The following is a 19408-nucleotide window of genomic DNA, read 5'->3' on the forward strand; positions in this document are numbered from 1 at the left end:
TATGTCCGTATGGAGTGGACAAATCTCCAGATACAAAGATAATGTTAATTCTGAATAATTCCAGAATTTTTCTAGATACAAATATATATACTAAAACATAAAGATAACTCCTAATACATAGATAAACAGTTACTGCTGTAAATAACTACATAAAGATAACTCCTAATACATAGATAAAACAGCTACTGCTGTAAATAACTGCTTGTAACTACTGTAGATAAGTTCTGCTTAATATTTTATCTTATTTAAAACCAAGAAACTGACACCAGCTGATATTTTAAGTTGACAGATTATCTCCACATGCTTGTCTTGATTTTCTTCTAAAGTAAGTCCGTAAAGGAGCAGTCGTATCAAAATCACAATAGAAAATTGGAATAATTTCAGAGGCTTTCCTTGTCTGTTCAATTTATTGTATTTACTAATGAGGTATATCTATTTAGTGTTATTATCCGCAATTTTCACTGTATTCTCTATTCTTTCTATCAACGTGATAAGTAGACAAATGAAACTCTCCGGTGAGTTCCCATTAGAATGTCAGTTTTCCGTCTTCAACGACCATCATCCCTTGAAGCCATTGGCCATATATGTACTGAACATCTCTTTGAGCTCTCCACTATACGTTTGATTTTTGAAGCTCATATTGATTTCGGCATTGAGTTATATATAATTGAAGATCTGGAAGCAAAAAACAAAAATAGAAGGTGAGTGAAAGTTTACAATAGAGAGCAGTGTTTGCAAAAGAGCTTATAATTTATTCTTTATTTAACTCGTACACAAACTCCAGGATAAGAATTCAAGTTTTTGCAATTAAGAACTTCAGGATAATGTCCTGGACTTCGAACTCTCCTCATTCTCTGATTCAGTGGGTCTCTGCCACTCCTTTAAGTTGAGGTAGTTTTGTCAAATATTATTTCGATTCTAAAAATAACTATTTTTAACTAAATTTGAATCTATGATTAGTTCAGTTAAGGGTCCGAAAAATGGCTATTTGTGAATTTTGTCCCAAGACGAGTAAGCTGTTTCTGGCATACATGTCAAAGTGGGCTGGTCCGGGCTGAGCATGGTCCCTTTAGGGGTGGGACTGAGGGCCACCGGTCGGGGATGAGGCTTAACAGGCCGCTATGAAGGGCAGTTATTTTTTTTTGGGGGGGGGGGGGGGGCGGTAATACAACCTGTGGTCCATTAAGTTAATAGGCTGTGCTGGGTTTTTTGGGGCTTAAGCCTGGCTTTATATGTTTTTTTTTTTTTTTTTTAGAGTTTTATGTGATTTTTAATGTTAAATGACAAGTGTTGGAATGTGAATATAAAAAGTTAAGTGTTGGAGACAAAAAATGTGAAAACAAAACCTCAATTTTTCTTTTTCTTTTAACACTTGCAGTTTTGTATTTCTAGTTTCAACTTGCAACCTCAAGACTAACATCTGAAATTAGATAAAAGAAAATTCTAAATTACAGTAGAAAATAAGGAATGTCTTAACTTACTACATCAAAAGAACCATTGCTTTTTGACTAATTGTTTGGTATAGTTGGTCCTGCATCACAAATATCCTCAAATTCGGACGTTCAAAACTGTTTTATGAGTCAGAATCATCTTCCTGTATTCCTGGATTTCTTCACTCCGCCTTAACCCCATCTCTGTAATCCATTGTTCTTTCGGTGATTATCTTTGTTCATTTAGCTGCATTCTTCATTGTCTAAAAGTACTTTTTGAGACCATGGTTGAAACAGGAGTATTCAGCACACCCGAGGCATAGTGGAAAGAACTAGATATACCAAAAGAATTTGTAGAGAATTATGATTCTCTATTATAGACACACAATCTTCTCTACAAATCAGAACCTCATTGGTGGACCAAAAACACATTAAAATTAAGGAGTCTATTCTTAGAATGTACAAAATCAAAATCAAGCTCTTTTGCTTCAAAAGTACTCCTATTTCTTTCCTTCCATACTGCTCATATAAGTGTTAACTTCCTCCTAAATGTCTGCTCTAACAGAAGGAAATGTTTCTTGGTTGTAAATCTCTCAAGGTCTCCATGTGAAGTGCTCCCATAGAAACTTACATCAAGTAAATAATTTGTCAAGTTTCAAAAGTTGACCTGCATTAAAGAAACTTCCCTTGTTGTTTTGTAATTCTTCTATACACCGAGCCTCTCAATCAATTTGAATCTTCAAGGGGTGTGCCAAGAGCTTTATGTTCCAGCTTTCTACTTATGCTACCTCAAACTTGAAGCAGATGTTTGCTGATTTGCATGTTATAAAATGCTGCATCTTACTTTTTTATTGCAATAGTATATCTATTTAGGATTTTTCTGTCATTTCTTTGAATTTCCACTCTTACTGCTGTAGAGGAAAATTCATTTATACTTCTTGCTTTTATAGGGAGTAATACAACGTCAAGGTTGAAGCAGTTGGGAATGGAGTTCACTGTATGGGTCTTCAAGCATGTAAGATTTCATTACCTATAAGTAGGCGTTTGGACATGCGATTTCATCTCATGAGATGAAATTCCAAATCATCCAAAAAGGCATGACTTGGGATTTCAAATCATGATTTCAAAAATTTTAAATGTAAAACTTGACCCATAAGTTTATATTTTGTAAAAAAAGACTCATAAATTGGTGGATATATTTACCAACCATTTATATCAAATATCAAATATGCTCAGCGTGAAGAGATTGTTCGTGCCATGTGAGAGGATTATATTAAAGAGTAGTTATATTATTATTCATGTTAAATGTTCCTTTTTATTGAACTAAAGTTTGATCAATTGATGTTGTATTTTTTAGAAAGGCCTTCTAATAGCGTATTAATTTTGTTATGAACTATGACTTGCTCATTTGGTAAGATTGTATAAGAATTGGGAAAGTTTTGATGGTTTTCACAACTTGTGGGGCTTTTATGTCTATAAGAAAAAATACAACTTAAGAAATCCAAATTGCATGTCCAAACATGATTTCATGTCATGATTTCAAATCATGTCCAAACGGCTCCTAAGAATCTTCCACAACATACTGAAGCTCAACAATCCTGTCATGTGCTACTAAAGGAGCTCCAGCATTGTCCAACATAGGTTAAAGAAACATGTGGGAAGTGCGATAACAATTAGGGATACTTAAGAACATCTGTTTCTGAAAATTAAGACACCTTTTCATGATTATATAGGATTGGAATTCCTTTACTAGATAAGTCGAAGTTCATTTCAAGAGTTCACCATGAAGGTGCCAAAGTATATGCGCAACGTGGCTGTGAGCTATGTTGCTCGGACTCTCCAAAAATTATGCCGTACCCGTGTCGGATTCTCCAAAAGTGCACTACTTTTGAAGTATCCGACACGCACCCGTTGATAATTTTGAAGAGTCCGAGCAACATAGGCTGTGAGTGCTCTTCTTGGTTTCCTGACCAGTCTATCCCATTATATTTGCAAACATGATTTCTTTTTACACCAAATGCATAAATGGAGAATGAAAGAACTTTATATTCCTTAATTTCTTTCCATTGCATTGGAACATCCTCCTCATCCTATTATTCCAAATTGTCTAAGAAAAGGCTACCTTTGCATGCTGCATTCATCTGGGGTGCCATGCTTCCTTACGCTCCAACTCAGAACCACACGATAGTGCAACAATAAGTAATGTACATCTTTCTTGAACTCGTTGCATAAACAATACTAACTTAAATTAACAATCTGTTCCCTGTGTCTAAGATTTGCTTGCTCTAACTATTGTATTCCAGATAGCTCTCTATGTGGAGGAAAAGTGACTTCCTTTTTTACTGTTACACTCCGTATCTTCTACCCGTCATCCCGTCTTTCCCTTTAGTTTGACATAAGTAATAAGGTCACCTAAGCCTACTTAGACTTGGTCCTCTCTGTACCTAGTGTACATGTAAATTTTTGTATAAACTCCAGTTCCTACTATTTCCAATACTCGATAACTATTCTGAAGCATAATTCTCAAGTATTCCCTGAATGTTTCTTGTGATGATCTGCTAGAGTTTTTCTTTTTAAAAGTTAAACCTAGAAATTCATTGTACTCCAGTTCTGAAACTTGGATAATGAGTCCATTTGTATATTTTTCTCCACCTAAGTATCAGTTTTGGTTCACTAGTTAGGGTTCAAATTCGCGTTACACCTACCACATAGTTAGCACAATACTACCTTTGTTGTTGAACCAAAACTTGGGAGAAGATCACTTAGAGGCATCCTATCATTAGCACTTGTGTGCAGCTGTGGATATGACAAATAATATCCAATTACCATTATGAAAAATCGAGCCAATGAACCTCATGGATTCATCTTTCTCCTTCATAAAAATAATATCCAATTACCATTATGAACAATCGAGCCAATGAACCTCATGGATTCATCTTTCTCCTTTATAATGCCTTTATGGATACATTATTCTAAAGGCTCGTTATTTAATGTGATCATCCATAACATGATGTCCTATATATTGCACTAAGAGGGTGTTTAAATTGGCTTTTTAAAAGTAACTTAGATGCTAAATGCTAAAAGTCATAAGTTGGGAATGCCCAGCTTTTGGCTTATTTTTGTACTTTTTTGGCCTAAAAGTAAGTGCTTAAAAACACTTTTTATCTTTCCCAAACACCACAAAGAGTAGAAAAGAGCTTACAAGCTACTAAGCCCTTAAAATAAGCCAATCCAAACACCCTCTAAATGCCTTCTTCCATAATGCATCCAACATTGGTTAGTATGTTAAGTGTTAGTCTTAGAATCGAGTTTTAAGTTATTAATTACTGTCCAACAAGAAACAAGTATAATATGACTCAAGGTTTGACACTTGTAAATAGGTGTTTTTGTTCTATTATTATTAGTCTTCCATATATGTCCGCCTCTCTTTTATTTCTTCGCATATATTAGAACTTCGCTATGTTGGCAAAATGCCTACAAGAACTTTGTTATCGGCCTCATTAACATTTTGCTAAGTTATATGATACCCTGACACTGCAATCAAGCCTCAAAGAATAACTAAGAATGTGGTGAAATTAATAAGAGGAAGTCAGAAATTCTCGAATGCCTAGCACTAGATGTTACAACTGAAAACTGCATATTGTCTAAGGGGGATTAGAGAAGAAAGAAGCACTAACAGGAGGATTGAGAAATATCATGGAGGCAAAATACAAAGGAAGGTGGTCGAAATACAGTTTTTTTCTTTCTTCAAAAGAGTTACTAATGCTGGTAAAAGATATTCTATCATGGTGTAACAACCCTGCCCGCTAATGATATTGTCCGCTTTGGGCCTAGGCTCGCACGACTTTAAAATGCCTAGGGTGTAAGGCTTGCTTAGTTATATATCTAGCATCTCTCTTGTGTTTTGCCGATGTGGAACTTTCCTCCTAAGCTGGGGTGTCACATACACCCCCTTTTATGGACTCAATGTCCTCGCTGAGGTTTGCCCCCGTGTATGGGATTTGCCTAGACTTAGCACTGAGGTTTGCCTCGCCTACCCGGGATTTGCCTAAATTCAGTTGAACTTTGACCCACCATCGACAAGGCTGACACAAGAGTGGCTCTGATACCATATGTAACACCCCAGCCCGCTAATGATATTGTCCGCTTTGGGCCTAGGCCTGCACGGCTTTAAAACGCGTCACTAGGGTGCAAGGCTTGCTTAGTTATATACCTAGCATCTCTTGTGGTTTGCCGATGTGGGACTTTCATCTTAAGCTAGGGTGTCACACATGGACAGTCATGTTGATTGGAGAGGTAATTGGTGATTCTTTGGTGATCAAAGTGGAGATTTTACAATTTCATAGACCTCTTCTATTGAACTTGGGAGTTGGTGATCCACTTTTCCTTATGCTGAAAATGCCATGATTACCTGAGGAAGACGGTCTTTGACTTCCAACGACAATTGCTTTCTTCTTATATACACCAATTCTGATGATTACTGAAGCAATGTCTTTGAACTTATTTTCTCTGACAGTTTATTACCAATAAATGCAGGGAGCAATGGACCAATTGAGGCTTATGGGCCCTGTTATACTGACAGGGATTCTGAAATCTCTTGATGGTTATTCAGCATCAGAATCAGGTGCTATTGCTTATATAAAACTGAACTTTGTTCGGCTAAGCCATTTGAGATTGATATAATTGGTTTAGTATAATGTTTAACAAGTAATATCTGTCCAGATGTTTTTGCACGCGAGACGAAAGCATTTGCCTTCCAAGCAATTGGCTTGCTTGCTAAGAGGATGCCTCAACTTTTTAGGTATGCACATTTTCTGATACCTGTTTACTTTTCACTCCCCCCCTCTCTCCTTCCCCGGGGCCTTTTTTTTCTTTTTTTTTTTATAGCTAAATTAGATGTTATTTTAATGTGCCATTTTCATTTTGAATTTGTTACAGAGATAAAGTTGATGTTGCTTCAAGGCTGTTTAATGCCCTGCAATCTGAGGCCCAATTTCTTCGTCTTACTATTCAAGAAGCAACAAATTCCCTTGCATTTGCTTACAAGGTTCTACATTGTGAACTGTTTATTTATACCCTTTTCAAAAAAAAAAAAAAAAACACTATATGTTTTCTACAGTCTCCACCCTTTTGACGGCTATTTGGTTTTCAGGATGCACCAAAAAATGTATTAAATGATCTGGAGGCACTCCTTCTTAGAAGTTCTCAAGTGGTATCCATTTGTAGCATTGATTCCTTTATTTTTGTTGTTCCAGTGTTATGCTTGTTCCTGTTAACTTGAGGGGCTGTATCAAATACGGATGCGAGCTGTTATATTATTCTATTTGTTTTCTTTTTCACAAGGAGGAAGGCGAAGTGCGCTTTTGTGCTATGAGATGGGCAACCTTGTTGTTTGACATGCAGCATTGCCCAAGCCGATTTATTTGTATGCTTGGAGCTGCTGATCCTAAGCTCGATATAAGGTTAGCTTATGAGGTTTACTGTTTAACATTAAGTGGACATTCTTGTTTATTAGCTAATTGTTGGATATCTTTCTATAATATTCACTTACGACCATAGTAGTACTTTTGCATATTTAGTAGGCGTTTTTCCATAAGAATTATTCACTTTATTCCGGAATCTTTTTTCACTTTTCTCACTTTTCGGCGTTTGGCCATACGAATTCCGAATACAACTTGAAGTTGTATTCCGGAATACCAAAAACTCCAAAAACTTGTTTTTCAAAATTTTTCACTTTTTTCACTTTTTTACAACTACATTTCACCAAAAACTACAATTTCAAAAACTATAGCCAAACACAACTCCAACTCCAAAATTCCAAAAAAAAGTGAATTTTTTTTGGTATCTACGGACAAACGGGGCCTTAGAATGTTTGCTGAGACAGGTTCCCTCGTTCTGTAGCTTCATTATGCTTCAATTGTAAGTCTATTCAATGCAGTGACATCATTACCTTCTCTAAAATTTCTATTAATCATTTAGTGATGTTGTTCCTTCTGAGTGAAGAACCTATTCTATTTTAGTTACCTTATCAAAAAAAAAAAAAAGTGGGATTCCCTACCTAATGCTGAAAATGAGTCCGCATGGAGTCCAAAGGCATGAAGTTTTTCCTCCACTGAAAATAAAGCTAGCCCATAGGTCTGAAGATTCTGAGGTCCAACATTGCAAAGATAAGGCCAGAAGAAATGGCTCCCTTATTTCCCTAAGTCTTTATCTGGAAAAACTGTCTTAGACTTCAAATATTTGGCTGCTCATCTTCTTTGTCCTTTCAAATGGGTACTGCATAATAGATTAGTGGTAGTGATGGAAAGAAAGCAGGAATTAACTCAAATAGAAGACATGGTATTCCTCATTGTTGAAATAGTTTCTGATCAAGTTATGTGCAATTTATTTGTTGTGTGATTTCTTGCCTGGGTTAATAGTGCTATCATCTCCTCTTTCTGTACACGTCTTCAAATGTGCAACTTTTGTTTTCTGTAGGGAAATTGCATTAGAGGGTTTATTTCCTGATGAAGATCAAAGGAAAGCAGTAAGCAAAAGCCTCAACTTAAAGTACCCAAAACTCTCTGACATGCTAGACTATATTATCCAACAGCAGCCTTCGGTTTTGGATTCTGCTAGTGTGGGAGGATCAAAGCTTCTTTTTCCATCTAAATCTTATGTGGCTATGATCAAGTTTTTGTTGAGGTGCTTTGAGGCAGATATGAAACAGGATAATTTGGTAGAAGGTGCCCATTTTTCGGCTGCAGTTGAGAAATTATGCTTGCTTCTAGAACATGCAATGGCTTACGAAGGCTCTGCTGACCTGCATGCTAAAGCCTCCAAAGCGCTTATATCTGTTGGATCTCATGTGCCGCAGGTAGGCTCACATTTCCCTTGAATTGTAGAAGAAGAGGACTACACTAAATTCTCATTTTATATCTGATTTATGGATTCAGGAATTTTTGGTTTTCTAATATTACTGACAGGTGATAGCTTCTCGATATGTCGATAAAGTCGCATGGATGAAGCAATTTCTGGGACATATTGACTTTGATACACGTGAATCTATATCTCGCTTAATTGGAATTGCTTCCTGTTCACTTCCTCTTCACAGTTTGTGTGATCTTATTAGTGAATTGATCGCCTTAATCGGTACAGCACCTAAGTTAAGGTTGTAGCTTTGAGTTTAAAACATTCAGCTGTCTATCACCTCTTGTGGATCATCTCCGTCGTTGGAGCAACTGCATTGGTTTCTGATGGTATAATCCGTTATCAATTCTTCCAGGTTCGAGATGCAGCATGGCGTGCTATGTACTTTAGGATATGTTACTGCAAATTGCATGTCAAGAACCGTTTCTGTAAGTTTTTATCCTTCGGGATTTCTCCGATGTGCATCCAAGTGCTTTTGTGAAAATTCCTCGTCAATTGATGTAAAATGCATAGTAGAACAGCAGTGTACTTGGTTCAGAGGGATACCTTGTTAGCCAAGTTTAGTTGTGCATTACTATTATATATAAGCCACAATCCAAGAACTTTTGTCGTCCTCACTGAGGGCAATTTGGACCTTGCAAGAATTTTAAGGACCATCTTTGAAACCCCACGTGTCCTTAGATATCAATCAGGTTGATTTTTTTTATTTTTTTTCCATTCTAATGTACTAAGAACCCGAATAATACAAATTGAGAGAAATGCAAATTGGCTGTTGCCTATCTCCACGGTACTAGCTAGATTTTGAGGACTTTCTACAGCCACATGTCCTTATTTTACTCTGCCAGTTACATTTAGTGTTATCAGCTTTTACCCGTCAAAAGAAGATATATACAAAATGTCATTCAATAAACAGAACATTGATCTTATCTTTTAAAAACAGCTTGTCCTTAATTAGGTTGCGTATGATTTTAGTTCTTTTAGTACTAAAAGGTTAGTGATGGTCTACTTTTTAAAAACTCCAAAATGTCTCTCATGTGTTTCTAATGCTCTGTTTTGAGACTTGCAGCTCCTTTCTTCGGTAAGTTTATCTCCTTTGTTACATTATTTTTTCTTCTGGATTGTTTGCAGAGGCGGATGGAGCACTATAATTAGGGGTTCAATTGAACCCCAAACTTTCGATGCAGGGTGTAAATTTATGTGTAATTTTTTTTACTAAAACTACAATAATAGTAGATATGAATCCATAACTTTAGAAATATAATGGTTCAATGCTAAAAAATTTAAAAGTTTGATAAGTTTAAATCCTAGATCCGCCTCTGATTGTTTGGTGTTATGAAATTATTTCAAACAGAGTGAAAAGAGGAGAAAGATGGGAAATCTATCACTCTCTTGTTCCGCATCTCTGAGTCTGTATTTATATGCACTTTTAGTGAAAACTTTGAACATTTCAATATTTTTTAACGCAGAAGACTTGGACAAGAAAACATATTTCACGAAAATGGATAACAAGCTTGAAAACACCAAAATGGCGTGGTGGAAGGAAAAAAAAAAGTGCACACCAAAGCATCTAATTTGAAGCTTGTATAATTGATTTTGATATGTTGTAGATACTTGAAATTTTTTCCCAGTTTGTTGTGTTGATGCTAGGTTTAAGTAGGTCTTCGTTTGGTACGAGGGATAAGGGATAATTAATTTCGGGATTAAATTTGAGATGAGTTTATCCCATGTTTGGTTGGAATAAAACCTCGGTATATCTAATCCCAGAATTGTAGTGTTATTTTTATCCCGTGGGAGGGTAGGATAAGAATCCCGGGATAACTAATCCTGACATAATTAATCTTGCGATAACTTGTTCCCCAACCAAACGATAACAACGACATACCCAATGAATCCCACAATGTGGGCTCTTGGGAAGGTTGGAATAGCCTCAGTGGAAGACAAGATGCGGGAAGCGAGGCTGAGATGGTTTGGGCATGTGATGCGGAGAGATGAAAATGCCCCAGTGCGAGAGGTTGGCCAGCGACGGTTTCAGAAGAGGTAGAGGTAGGTCGAAGAAGTATTGGGGGGAAGTGATTAGACAGGACATGGCGCATTTCCTGCTTACGGAGGACATGACCTTAGATAGGAGGGTATGGAGGACTCATATTAGGGTAGAAGGATAGTAGGTAGTCGCGTCTATCCTCCCTTAAGAGTAGTTATGTTGTTCTATAGTTTCTTGTCTCTTGATTTTTGCAAGTATCTGTTGGTTTATAATGACTTATTTACTTTCATTGTTTTCATTTTCATAGTTATCTATAGCAGTTAATTCTCCTTTTACCATGACTTTCTTGCTTTGTTATTCCTGGCTTTCATATTGTTTTCGATACGCTTGATCATATCTAACCTTTTGTCTCCTCTCTTGAGCCGAGGGCCTTTCGGAAACAGCCGCCCTACCTTTCAAGGTGGGGGTTAGGTCTGCGTACACTCTACTTTCCCCAGACCCCACATAGTGGGATTATACTGGGCTTGTTGTTGTTGTTGTTGTTGTTGCTCTGTAGAGAGTCAAAGTTGGCACTGAAATATGCTGATCTCATAAATGAGTCAAACAGTTATGCAGTGCCATATTTTTCAAATTTTTTCATACTTAATTCTGCGTGTTCTATAGTGTATTACACCTATTTATAGGTGAAGGTGTATTGTGTAAGAATTAAGGTAGGATAAACAAAATTAGTTCTCTCTATTACTTTCCTCCCCTCAGGTTTTCAACATGACTAGAGATTATTCGAGCTCTATAGAAATTTTGAAGTTGCTTCCTCTTTAAGCTTCTTGTTGGTAAACCTACGCACTAATTGTTTATTTCATTATAAATCTTGTATTTATTGATTTTGTTTCGATAAGATTTTCCGTTGGTTACATGGATCTTTTCCTTGCTTTCCTTTCTACGTGTGACAGATCCCAGAAGCTTTACTCCAGAGTACACTTAAATGTCTGGTCGATGTTGTCAATTCGGAGACTGCCACATTGGCTTCTTTTGCAATGCAAGCGCTGGGCCATGTCGGACTTTGTATCCCATTGCCTCTCCTGCTAGTAGACTCTAGTTCAGGTAAGTTTGTACTTTTTTTGAGGCCACTATAGAATCACTGTATGTGAAACATGTTTGTAGGATAATTTTACTTAACCAAGCTTAAAACTGCAGCTCCCATATTGGTAATCTTGCGTGAAAAATTAAGCAAGCTGCTTGCTGGTGATGACGTGAAAGCAGTTCAGAGAATTGTTATTTCTTTGGGACACTTGTGTGTCAAGGAATTATCATCTTCACATCTAAATATTGCTCTTGACCTGATTTTCAGTCTAAGCCAGTCAAAGGTAAGTGAAATTTCCTCCATTGATGGCCCTAAAGGTCTTTCTCTATGTTCGTAAAGTGCACAAACTCTCTTTTTCTCAGGCTCACAGCTCGAGGAAAACACCTTAATTTTAATAATATCACTGCTAAAACATCTTTCTTGTGCTTCTGCGTGGCGTACATTGAGTTGTCATTATTTCTTTTACATCTTGGTTTCCTATTTTGTTATTGATTAGGTAGAAGATATCTTGTTTGCTGCTGGGGAGGCATTGTCATTTCTATGGGGTGGTGTTCCTGTTACTGCTGACATGATTCTTAAGAGCAACTACACTTCACTTTCCATGAGTTCAAACTTTTTGATGGGAGATGTGTCTTCTACAAGTTCTAGCTGTGTGGACTCTGAAGCCAATGAACAAGGCCATAGTACAGTTAGAGATGCAATCACTAGAAAGCTTTTTGACGATCTATTGTACAGTAGCCGGAAACAAGAGCGCTGTGCTGGCACTGTCTGGCTTTTGTCACTGACAATGTATTGTGGTCAGCACCAGGCTATCCAGAAACTGCTTCCCGACATCCAGGTATCTTCTATTTAAGTTGACACTGACAGTTCCATAGAAAAAATTTATATAACATTCCCGGGAAGAATTTCGAACTGGTGTGGGGTTTATAAGTCGGAATTGTTGTTGTATATCTGGGAGAAGTACTATGACTGTTGCTTTTCAGCTCTATTAGCCTTTTGTATATTTAGCTAACATGATAAGCTGTAAAGTGTGTTGATTCTGGTGTCAGTCAATCCTTTGGCTGCCAGGAATTTTTTCTTTTGATTATTGGAATTTATTATTAGTAAAATCTAGAAACTATTACCAGCTTTGACCTTCCTAGGGATTGGATTCCCTATTTGGTTCACAAGTAGATAGTACAAAAGATGGCAATACAACATAGTACAGAAGTAAACCAAACTTGGATTTTGCTTCCATGCTTAGCTAGCCTGTATGCCAACTGGTTAGCTTCTTTCTAGATGTACTGAATCCTTGAGTTTCCCAATCTAGTTAGGGATAACCTGCAGTCATCAATTATGTTTTGACAGTAATTATTCCCGTTAGAGATTATGTTTATTGTTTCAATAGCCAGTCTCAATTATGATAGTCACAGTTTTGTTTTAAAGAGCAATGTCGAGACAGCTTCAAGTATTTGGCTACCAGGCAGCTTCAAGCATCTCTTCCCCTGATAAATGCAATTTCAATGGCTGTGCCTTTTAAACTAGCCTTTTATTTTGATGTCTGCGAAGGAAAACATTTTACCAGAGCCTTTTGAACCACTGACTCTTGTGCTATTGTAGGAAGCATTCTCTCACCTTCTGGCTGAGCAGAACGAGCTTACCCAGGAGCTGGCTTCTCAGGGCCTTAGTGTTGTATATGAGCTTGGTGATGCTTCTATGAAGAAAAGCTTAGTGAATGCTCTTGTTGGCACTCTTACTGGTTCTGGGAAGAGGAAAAGAGCTGTTAAGGTCTGATGACTGCTTTTGTCTTGCTATAATTCTTGACAATTTTTCCTCGTGTCTTACACTATGACTACCCAATTTTTGCTCTGATTTTTTTTTTTTTTTTTTTTTTAAATTCGTGCTCGTAGCTTGTAGAAGATTCTGAAGTGTTTCAAGAGGGTACAATTGGTGAAAGTCCGAGTGGAGGGAAACTAAGTACTTATAAGGAGCTTTGCAACTTGGCAAACGAGATGGGGCAGCCGGACATGATTTATAAGTTCATGGACTTAGCCAATTATCAGGCATCTTTGAATTCTAAAAGAGGTGCGGCCTTTGGGTTCTCCAAGATAGCCAAGCATGCTGGGGATGCTCTGCAACCTCACTTGCATGCTCTTGTTCCAAGACTCCTTCGTTATCAGTACGATCCTGATAAGAATGTGCAGGTACTTCTACATAAGTTCTTGTATGAAGCTAATATTTTGTGTATTCCTAGTTAAGTAGGGGCTTAACTTAATAGTATTCCATTCAAGCAACCAAAAAATCATTTTGGCTGTTTTAGCTGATATGTTAACTATTTAGTTTGTTATGTTATGTTTTCCTCATAATTTGTGGTGAGAGGGAGATAAAGGTGGTTGCCGTGCAATTCGTTATTGTTAGTTTTTTGTATTAAGGAATTTGATATCTGACTGTCTGTGATCGTTTGGCAGTTGTAGATGCTAACTGAGAATGTTTAGTTTGTTATTATATGCTTATGCTTTTCTCAAAAGTTGTGGTAAGAGGGAGAAAAAGTGGTCTGCATGCAGTTTGTCATAATTATTATTTATGTTAAGGAAGTTGATATCCTACTGGCTTTAGTAACGATGCCCATTTTTGAATTATTTTATCGTTTCCTTTAGGATGCGATGACACATATTTGGAGATCACTTATTACAGATTCAAAGAAAACAATTGATGAGCATTACGATCTTATTATTGATGATCTTTTAACTCAAAGCGGATCCCGACTTTGGCGATCACGAGAGGCTTCTTGTCTAGCACTTTCAGATGTGATCCAAGGACGTAAATTTGATCAGGTAAAGTCATTGATTTGTCATCTTATGTGCAAGGAAATTGCACTTGTCTGTGAGAAACCGCTATAAATCATGATTAAAATGATATTCAGCAAACGATGATCGAGAAAGTTGGTCAAAGTTTTGAATTTATAGGGTGGAAACAATTTGCATATATCACTCTTGTCAAAAGAAAAGGAAACAAGAAAAAGAGTATACTTGATCTAGACTTGCTCTCATAGAGAGGGAATTTGGAGGATCACAGAAGTACTTCTCTGTACAGAAACCTGTTCCCACTGACACTTAATTTTCTTCATGTACTGGTCACTAGCTTTGCATCTCTTTACCAGCATCAAGGTTATGTATGTGGCATTAAAATACTGGTGTTTGGCATGTCAACATGAAGATGTACCTGATGTGATGGTAAAAATGTCCACAAATCCCAAATACGTTTTATTATTTTTTATTTATTATTCCCTCCGTTCCATTTTATGAGGCATTGTTTCATTGGCTACGGAATTCAGGAAAGAAAGGCTTTTGAAATTAGTGGTCTAAAACATGACATAGACATTTCTGTGGCTATAAATCATATTATTACGGGTAAATGAGAAGTTTAAAGTTAAATTGTTTCCAAATACAGAAAGGTATTATTCTTATTTATGACAGACTAAAAAAGAAAGTGTCACATAAATTGGACAGAGGGAATATTGTTTTTGTTATGTTCTTAAGTTGGCAAGTCCTAGCACAAAGTTAAACTTATCTGAGGTTTCCAGAACCCTTGCAATTTGACAGAGCAGACTACCCTTTTTGATTGTAAATCATATTTTCTTTTGAGGTCCACTTGGTCTACCCTCATATACTAAACTTAGCTATTGGTTTCTGTATTACAAAATTTTGCTCAACATAATAAAAAAATGGTTGGTTAGTTTCTTTGGTCACATTGGATATTTTGTTGATACTTCTAAAAGCTATACCAAAAGAGATAACTGATATCAGGATCAGAAAGTTTTATGATGTGGTGAGACATTGTAGAATTTGAGAAAGAAGAAAAGGCTTTGTTGTATTTCAGTATGTCATTGTATCCCATAAGAAGGGATATTTATACAGGTGAATCCTAACTAACTAAGAAAAAACAATCAATTGCAATAAAAGGAAATATTCTATTCCTATAATTACGTTAGGAAAAGGAAAAATAGTCTCCTAAAATCATGCTAATTTATCCACACTTCCCCCCAAGTTGGAGCAAAAATGTCGCAAACGCCCAACTTGCAAATCAGAATATGAAAAGTATTTTTGAGAATGGTAACATTTGCAACTTTATTGTTGCAGTACAAGGAAAGTTGCCCTTTTTCCGACAATCTCAATTCTTCCAGTAACTTTTGTAACCAAAGAAGGGTATTTATACAAGTGAATCTAACTAATTGAGGGAAGACAATCAATTACAATAAAAAGAAATATTTTATTTCTATAATTAAGCTAGGAAAAGGAAAAATAAAGTGTCATAAAATCATGCTAATTAATTAACACAATCAACTGATATAAATCATTGAGCTTCCTCGTGATGCATTTTAAGCTATTTTACTATATTTTCCTGTCAAAAGCTTTCTATGTTTTCTGACTCTTGTGTTTCACAGCCTAGAGCATGATCAGAGAAAAAAATTTAAATATATCCAAGAAGGAATCACTAGTTATTCTCTTTCCTCATTTTTTGTTACCTCTTATGATGGGCAACATTCTTCAACCAGACTGAAAAGCTGATTCCTGACACAGTAAACTTTACACTATTTTTTTAATAAATTTAAGCAGTTGCCTCTAACTAGTAAATTTCCTTTTCAGTTTTTATGTGAAACCGAACTCTGTCAATGAAATTTGGCAATTTGGTTTAAGAGTATCTGACTTTTGTGAGAGTGATCATTTAAGTGGTTTTGGACATGTATCTTTTGATGATGATGGGCACTGTCTTTTGTAAATATATATCTACACTTTTAGAGTTTCCATAAATAGCCCGGATGGCTATTTTTCCCATTTCCTTCAAAGATTAACCCAATTTGGTTTTTTCAAACCTGTTTTGAAATCGCTTTACTAGAGCTGAGGGTCTATACAGGTCTGCGTATACCCCACCCTCCCCAGACCCCACTTGTGGGATCACTGGATATGTTGTTGTTGTTGCATAGTAGATTCTTTTGTATAGTAGAGTGGTTGGCTCCTTTAGCTTGCCTTTCCCTTTGTGGGCTGCATGCTAAATTTCTATGTGGAACCGTTATCAGCTCTACCTCTTTTTTTGTTCTAAGTGACACAACCGAGGTACTTTCTTGATGTAAAATATGGCCTACCCTTTCCGCTCTGCATTGCTTGTAGGGGAGCAATTGATAAATAAGCTTTCGTGGAATTTTTCGGTCTTGCGTTTTTTTAGTTTGATACTATCGTCCATATCCTTTAATTTGATGTACTTGGTTGTCTGTTTATCTATGGTATCCCTTATTGCAGAGAGCGTAATTGTTGCCTTATCTGACAATGTCAGCACTGCATATGATATAGGTTGAGAAGCACTTGAAAAGAATATGGACTACTGCTTTCCGTGCGATGGATGACATAAAGGAGTCTGTACGAAATTCAGGTGACAGGTTGTGCCGGGCTATTACTAATCTAACACTGAGGTTATGTGATGTTTCTCTCACACAAGTCTCAGAGGCAACAAAGGCAATGGAGATTGTGTTGCCATTACTGCTATCTGATGGCATAATGAGTAAAGTTGAAAGCATTCGCAAGGCATCCATTGGAGTGGTTACAAAACTCACAAAGGTTTTATTCTAACTAGAAATTGAACAGTTGAATCTGTCTTGTAGACCCTCCAGTTTCTAAAATACACATAATGCCATGCCTTTTCCTTCTCAGTTAATCATTTCAGTCAGATCATTATGGTGCTTCTGTTCATACTAGACTGCAGAATTTTCCTTGCTTCGCTCTGCAATGTTCTTGCATTATTGCACCAGAGTTGAATGTTTAAGTTCTTATCTGGTGGTTGAATAATTGCAGGGTGCAGGTATTGCACTTCGGCCACATCTACCTGAACTAGTCTGCTGCATGCTTGAAAGCTTATCAAGCCTGGAAGACCAAGGGTTAAATTACGTTGAGGTCTGGCAAATTCTGTGGTTTTTGATACTGCTTTGGTACTTCTCATTGTCTGCAATATTAACTTATTTTTCTTTTCATTTTCTATGTTTTCTCCTTTTCTTCTGGCCTCTCGCTTATCTCAGTTGCATGCAGCAAATGTTGGTATACAAACCGAAAAGCTTGAAAACCTCCGTATATCAATAGCAAAGGGCTCTCCAATGTGGGAAACTCTTGATCGTTGCATTGATGTTATTGATTTCCAGTCGTTGGAGTTATTAGTACCTCGTGTTGCTCAGTTAGTTCGTATTGGCGTTGGATTAAATACCAGGTATATTGCAAGTCCCATATGGTCATTTACATGAAAATTGCAACTTTAACGGATTTAGTATGCATTTATCTAGTTCTCTTTTTTTTTTTTTTTTTTTTTTTTTTTGAGAAGGTAACATTTGTATCAAAATCACAGCACAAAGATTGTGCTAGTAACTTTGTACTTATTCCAATGTGAGCAAAAACTTATCCTTGCTTTTCTTACAAGGATTCTATCAAATCTAATATGGATTCATCATCATTTACATAATTTTCTTTACACCAAAACATAAACAGCAAGATACACTTCATTTTTAACTTCTGAGTAGAGCTGCTTTTGCCTTTGACACACATGGCATGATGCCTTTTCGTCCAGGCTATCCACTGAATGCTAACTGGGATGAGGTTCACCATTTATTTATTTTTGCCTGAAATTTTCCCCTTATTGTACCAGCACCTCGGTAAGTCAGTTGTTTTTGGCATAGACCACATGATTCTATACTCGAAAATAGTTGCAACAGTTGAGAAGTGACACCACAGTGTAGAAATAAGTGGCTATTAGACTCTGAATCTCCACAGCATAAGTAACATCTAGAGCTCAATTGGAATCCTCTTTTATATAGGTTTTCTTGAGTAAAGCAAGCTTGTTTAGCTACCAGCCAAGCAAAACAAACTACTTTGAAAGGGGCCTTGATTCTCCAGATCTGTTTCCAAGGCCAACTGCTACCTCCCTGGCTGTTCCTTGAGAGTAAAGCATAGGCTGATTTGACTGAAAATGTCTTGTTGCTAGCCCCCCTCCATGACAAGGAATCTGCTCTGTCTGTTGTACCCTGGAATAACCCCAGCTGGTTTAGTAATTCAGCTACCATCCCTGCATGCTCCACAGCTCTCCAACAATCTCTGTATTGTCAGTGTCACTTGAATGATTGTTTACCTTTTGAACTCAAAAATTGAAGACATCCCCCTTTGTTGTGAGGTGAACTGCCATTGATCTGGTTCTTAATTCTAATATCACATTATATGTTCTCCTATTTATAGGGTTGGTGTTGCAAATTTTATAAGCTTGTTAGCGCAGAAAGTTGGTGTAAATATCAAACCTTTTACAGCCATGCTACTGAGACTTCTGTTTCAAGCTGTTAAGGAGGAAAGAAGTGCTACATCAAAACGTGCGTTTGCAAATGCTTGTGCCACAGTTCTGAAGTATGCAACTCCTTCCCAGGCCCAAAAGTTGATTGAAGACACTGCTGCTTTACATCTTGGGGATAAGAATGAACAGATTGCATGTGCAGTTCTACTGAAATGCTACTTTTCCTCGGCTGCTGATGTTTTGGGTGGATATAATGATGTGATTGTGCCAGTTATATTTATTTCAAGGTCAAACTCTTATCTTTCCTTTCTCTGTTTCGTAGTCTGTGATGGTAATTTCTTATGTTCATATTTACATTTCTATTCTTTGTTTGAACAAGATAACATGGCGATATATAAGCAGTGACAACAAATTCAAACTATGCTTGCTCTTGTCAATTGGGACAATGCCAACTTCTGTTGACATATCAGATGTTTTTGCTTTTAGTTTCTCCGTTGCCTATGCTACATCTCTGAAATTGGCTGTTGGTGGCTCCACTATCAGTCTAGCAGTTGACTGCTGTTGCTCGATTTCGCTATTCTGCAAGTTTTCAGACGTCACTCTCTTCCATGAAGTTGATTTCTTCACATACACTTATCAGGTTTCAGAGTTACACAAGAAAGAGAGAATAAGTGTTAGGCAGTATCCCTGAATTCAGACACTGCTCAAATG

At 36.8% G+C, this 19408-nt stretch overlaps 1 protein-coding gene across 3 annotated transcripts in view; it reads left to right on the forward strand.

Annotated features, from left to right (window-relative positions):
- The window catches only part of LOC132643671 (uncharacterized), a 47262-nt gene that overhangs the window by 20625 nt on the left and 7229 nt on the right, over positions 1–19408 (forward strand). For all 3 annotated transcript variants that reach the window (XM_060360171.1, XM_060360172.1, XM_060360173.1), the window contains 19 exons: positions 2381–2445; positions 5967–6054; positions 6153–6231; positions 6369–6477; positions 6583–6642; positions 6774–6892; positions 7908–8286; positions 8396–8580; positions 8695–8767; positions 11271–11421; positions 11515–11684; positions 11898–12239; positions 13001–13168; positions 13291–13584; positions 14038–14214; positions 16729–16992; positions 17227–17325; positions 17448–17632; positions 18649–18984. In XM_060360171.1, coding sequence (XP_060216154.1) covers positions 2381–2445; positions 5967–6054; positions 6153–6231; positions 6369–6477; positions 6583–6642; positions 6774–6892; positions 7908–8286; positions 8396–8580; positions 8695–8767; positions 11271–11421; positions 11515–11684; positions 11898–12239; positions 13001–13168; positions 13291–13584; positions 14038–14214; positions 16729–16992; positions 17227–17325; positions 17448–17632; positions 18649–18984 — 3343 coding nt within the window. The remainder of the gene's footprint in view (positions 1–2380; positions 2446–5966; positions 6055–6152; positions 6232–6368; positions 6478–6582; positions 6643–6773; positions 6893–7907; positions 8287–8395; positions 8581–8694; positions 8768–11270; positions 11422–11514; positions 11685–11897; positions 12240–13000; positions 13169–13290; positions 13585–14037; positions 14215–16728; positions 16993–17226; positions 17326–17447; positions 17633–18648; positions 18985–19408) is intronic.

This window comes from Lycium barbarum, chromosome 6 (genome assembly GCF_019175385.1).
Source record: "Lycium barbarum isolate Lr01 chromosome 6, ASM1917538v2, whole genome shotgun sequence".
Taxonomy (NCBI): domain Eukaryota; kingdom Viridiplantae; phylum Streptophyta; class Magnoliopsida; order Solanales; family Solanaceae; genus Lycium; species Lycium barbarum.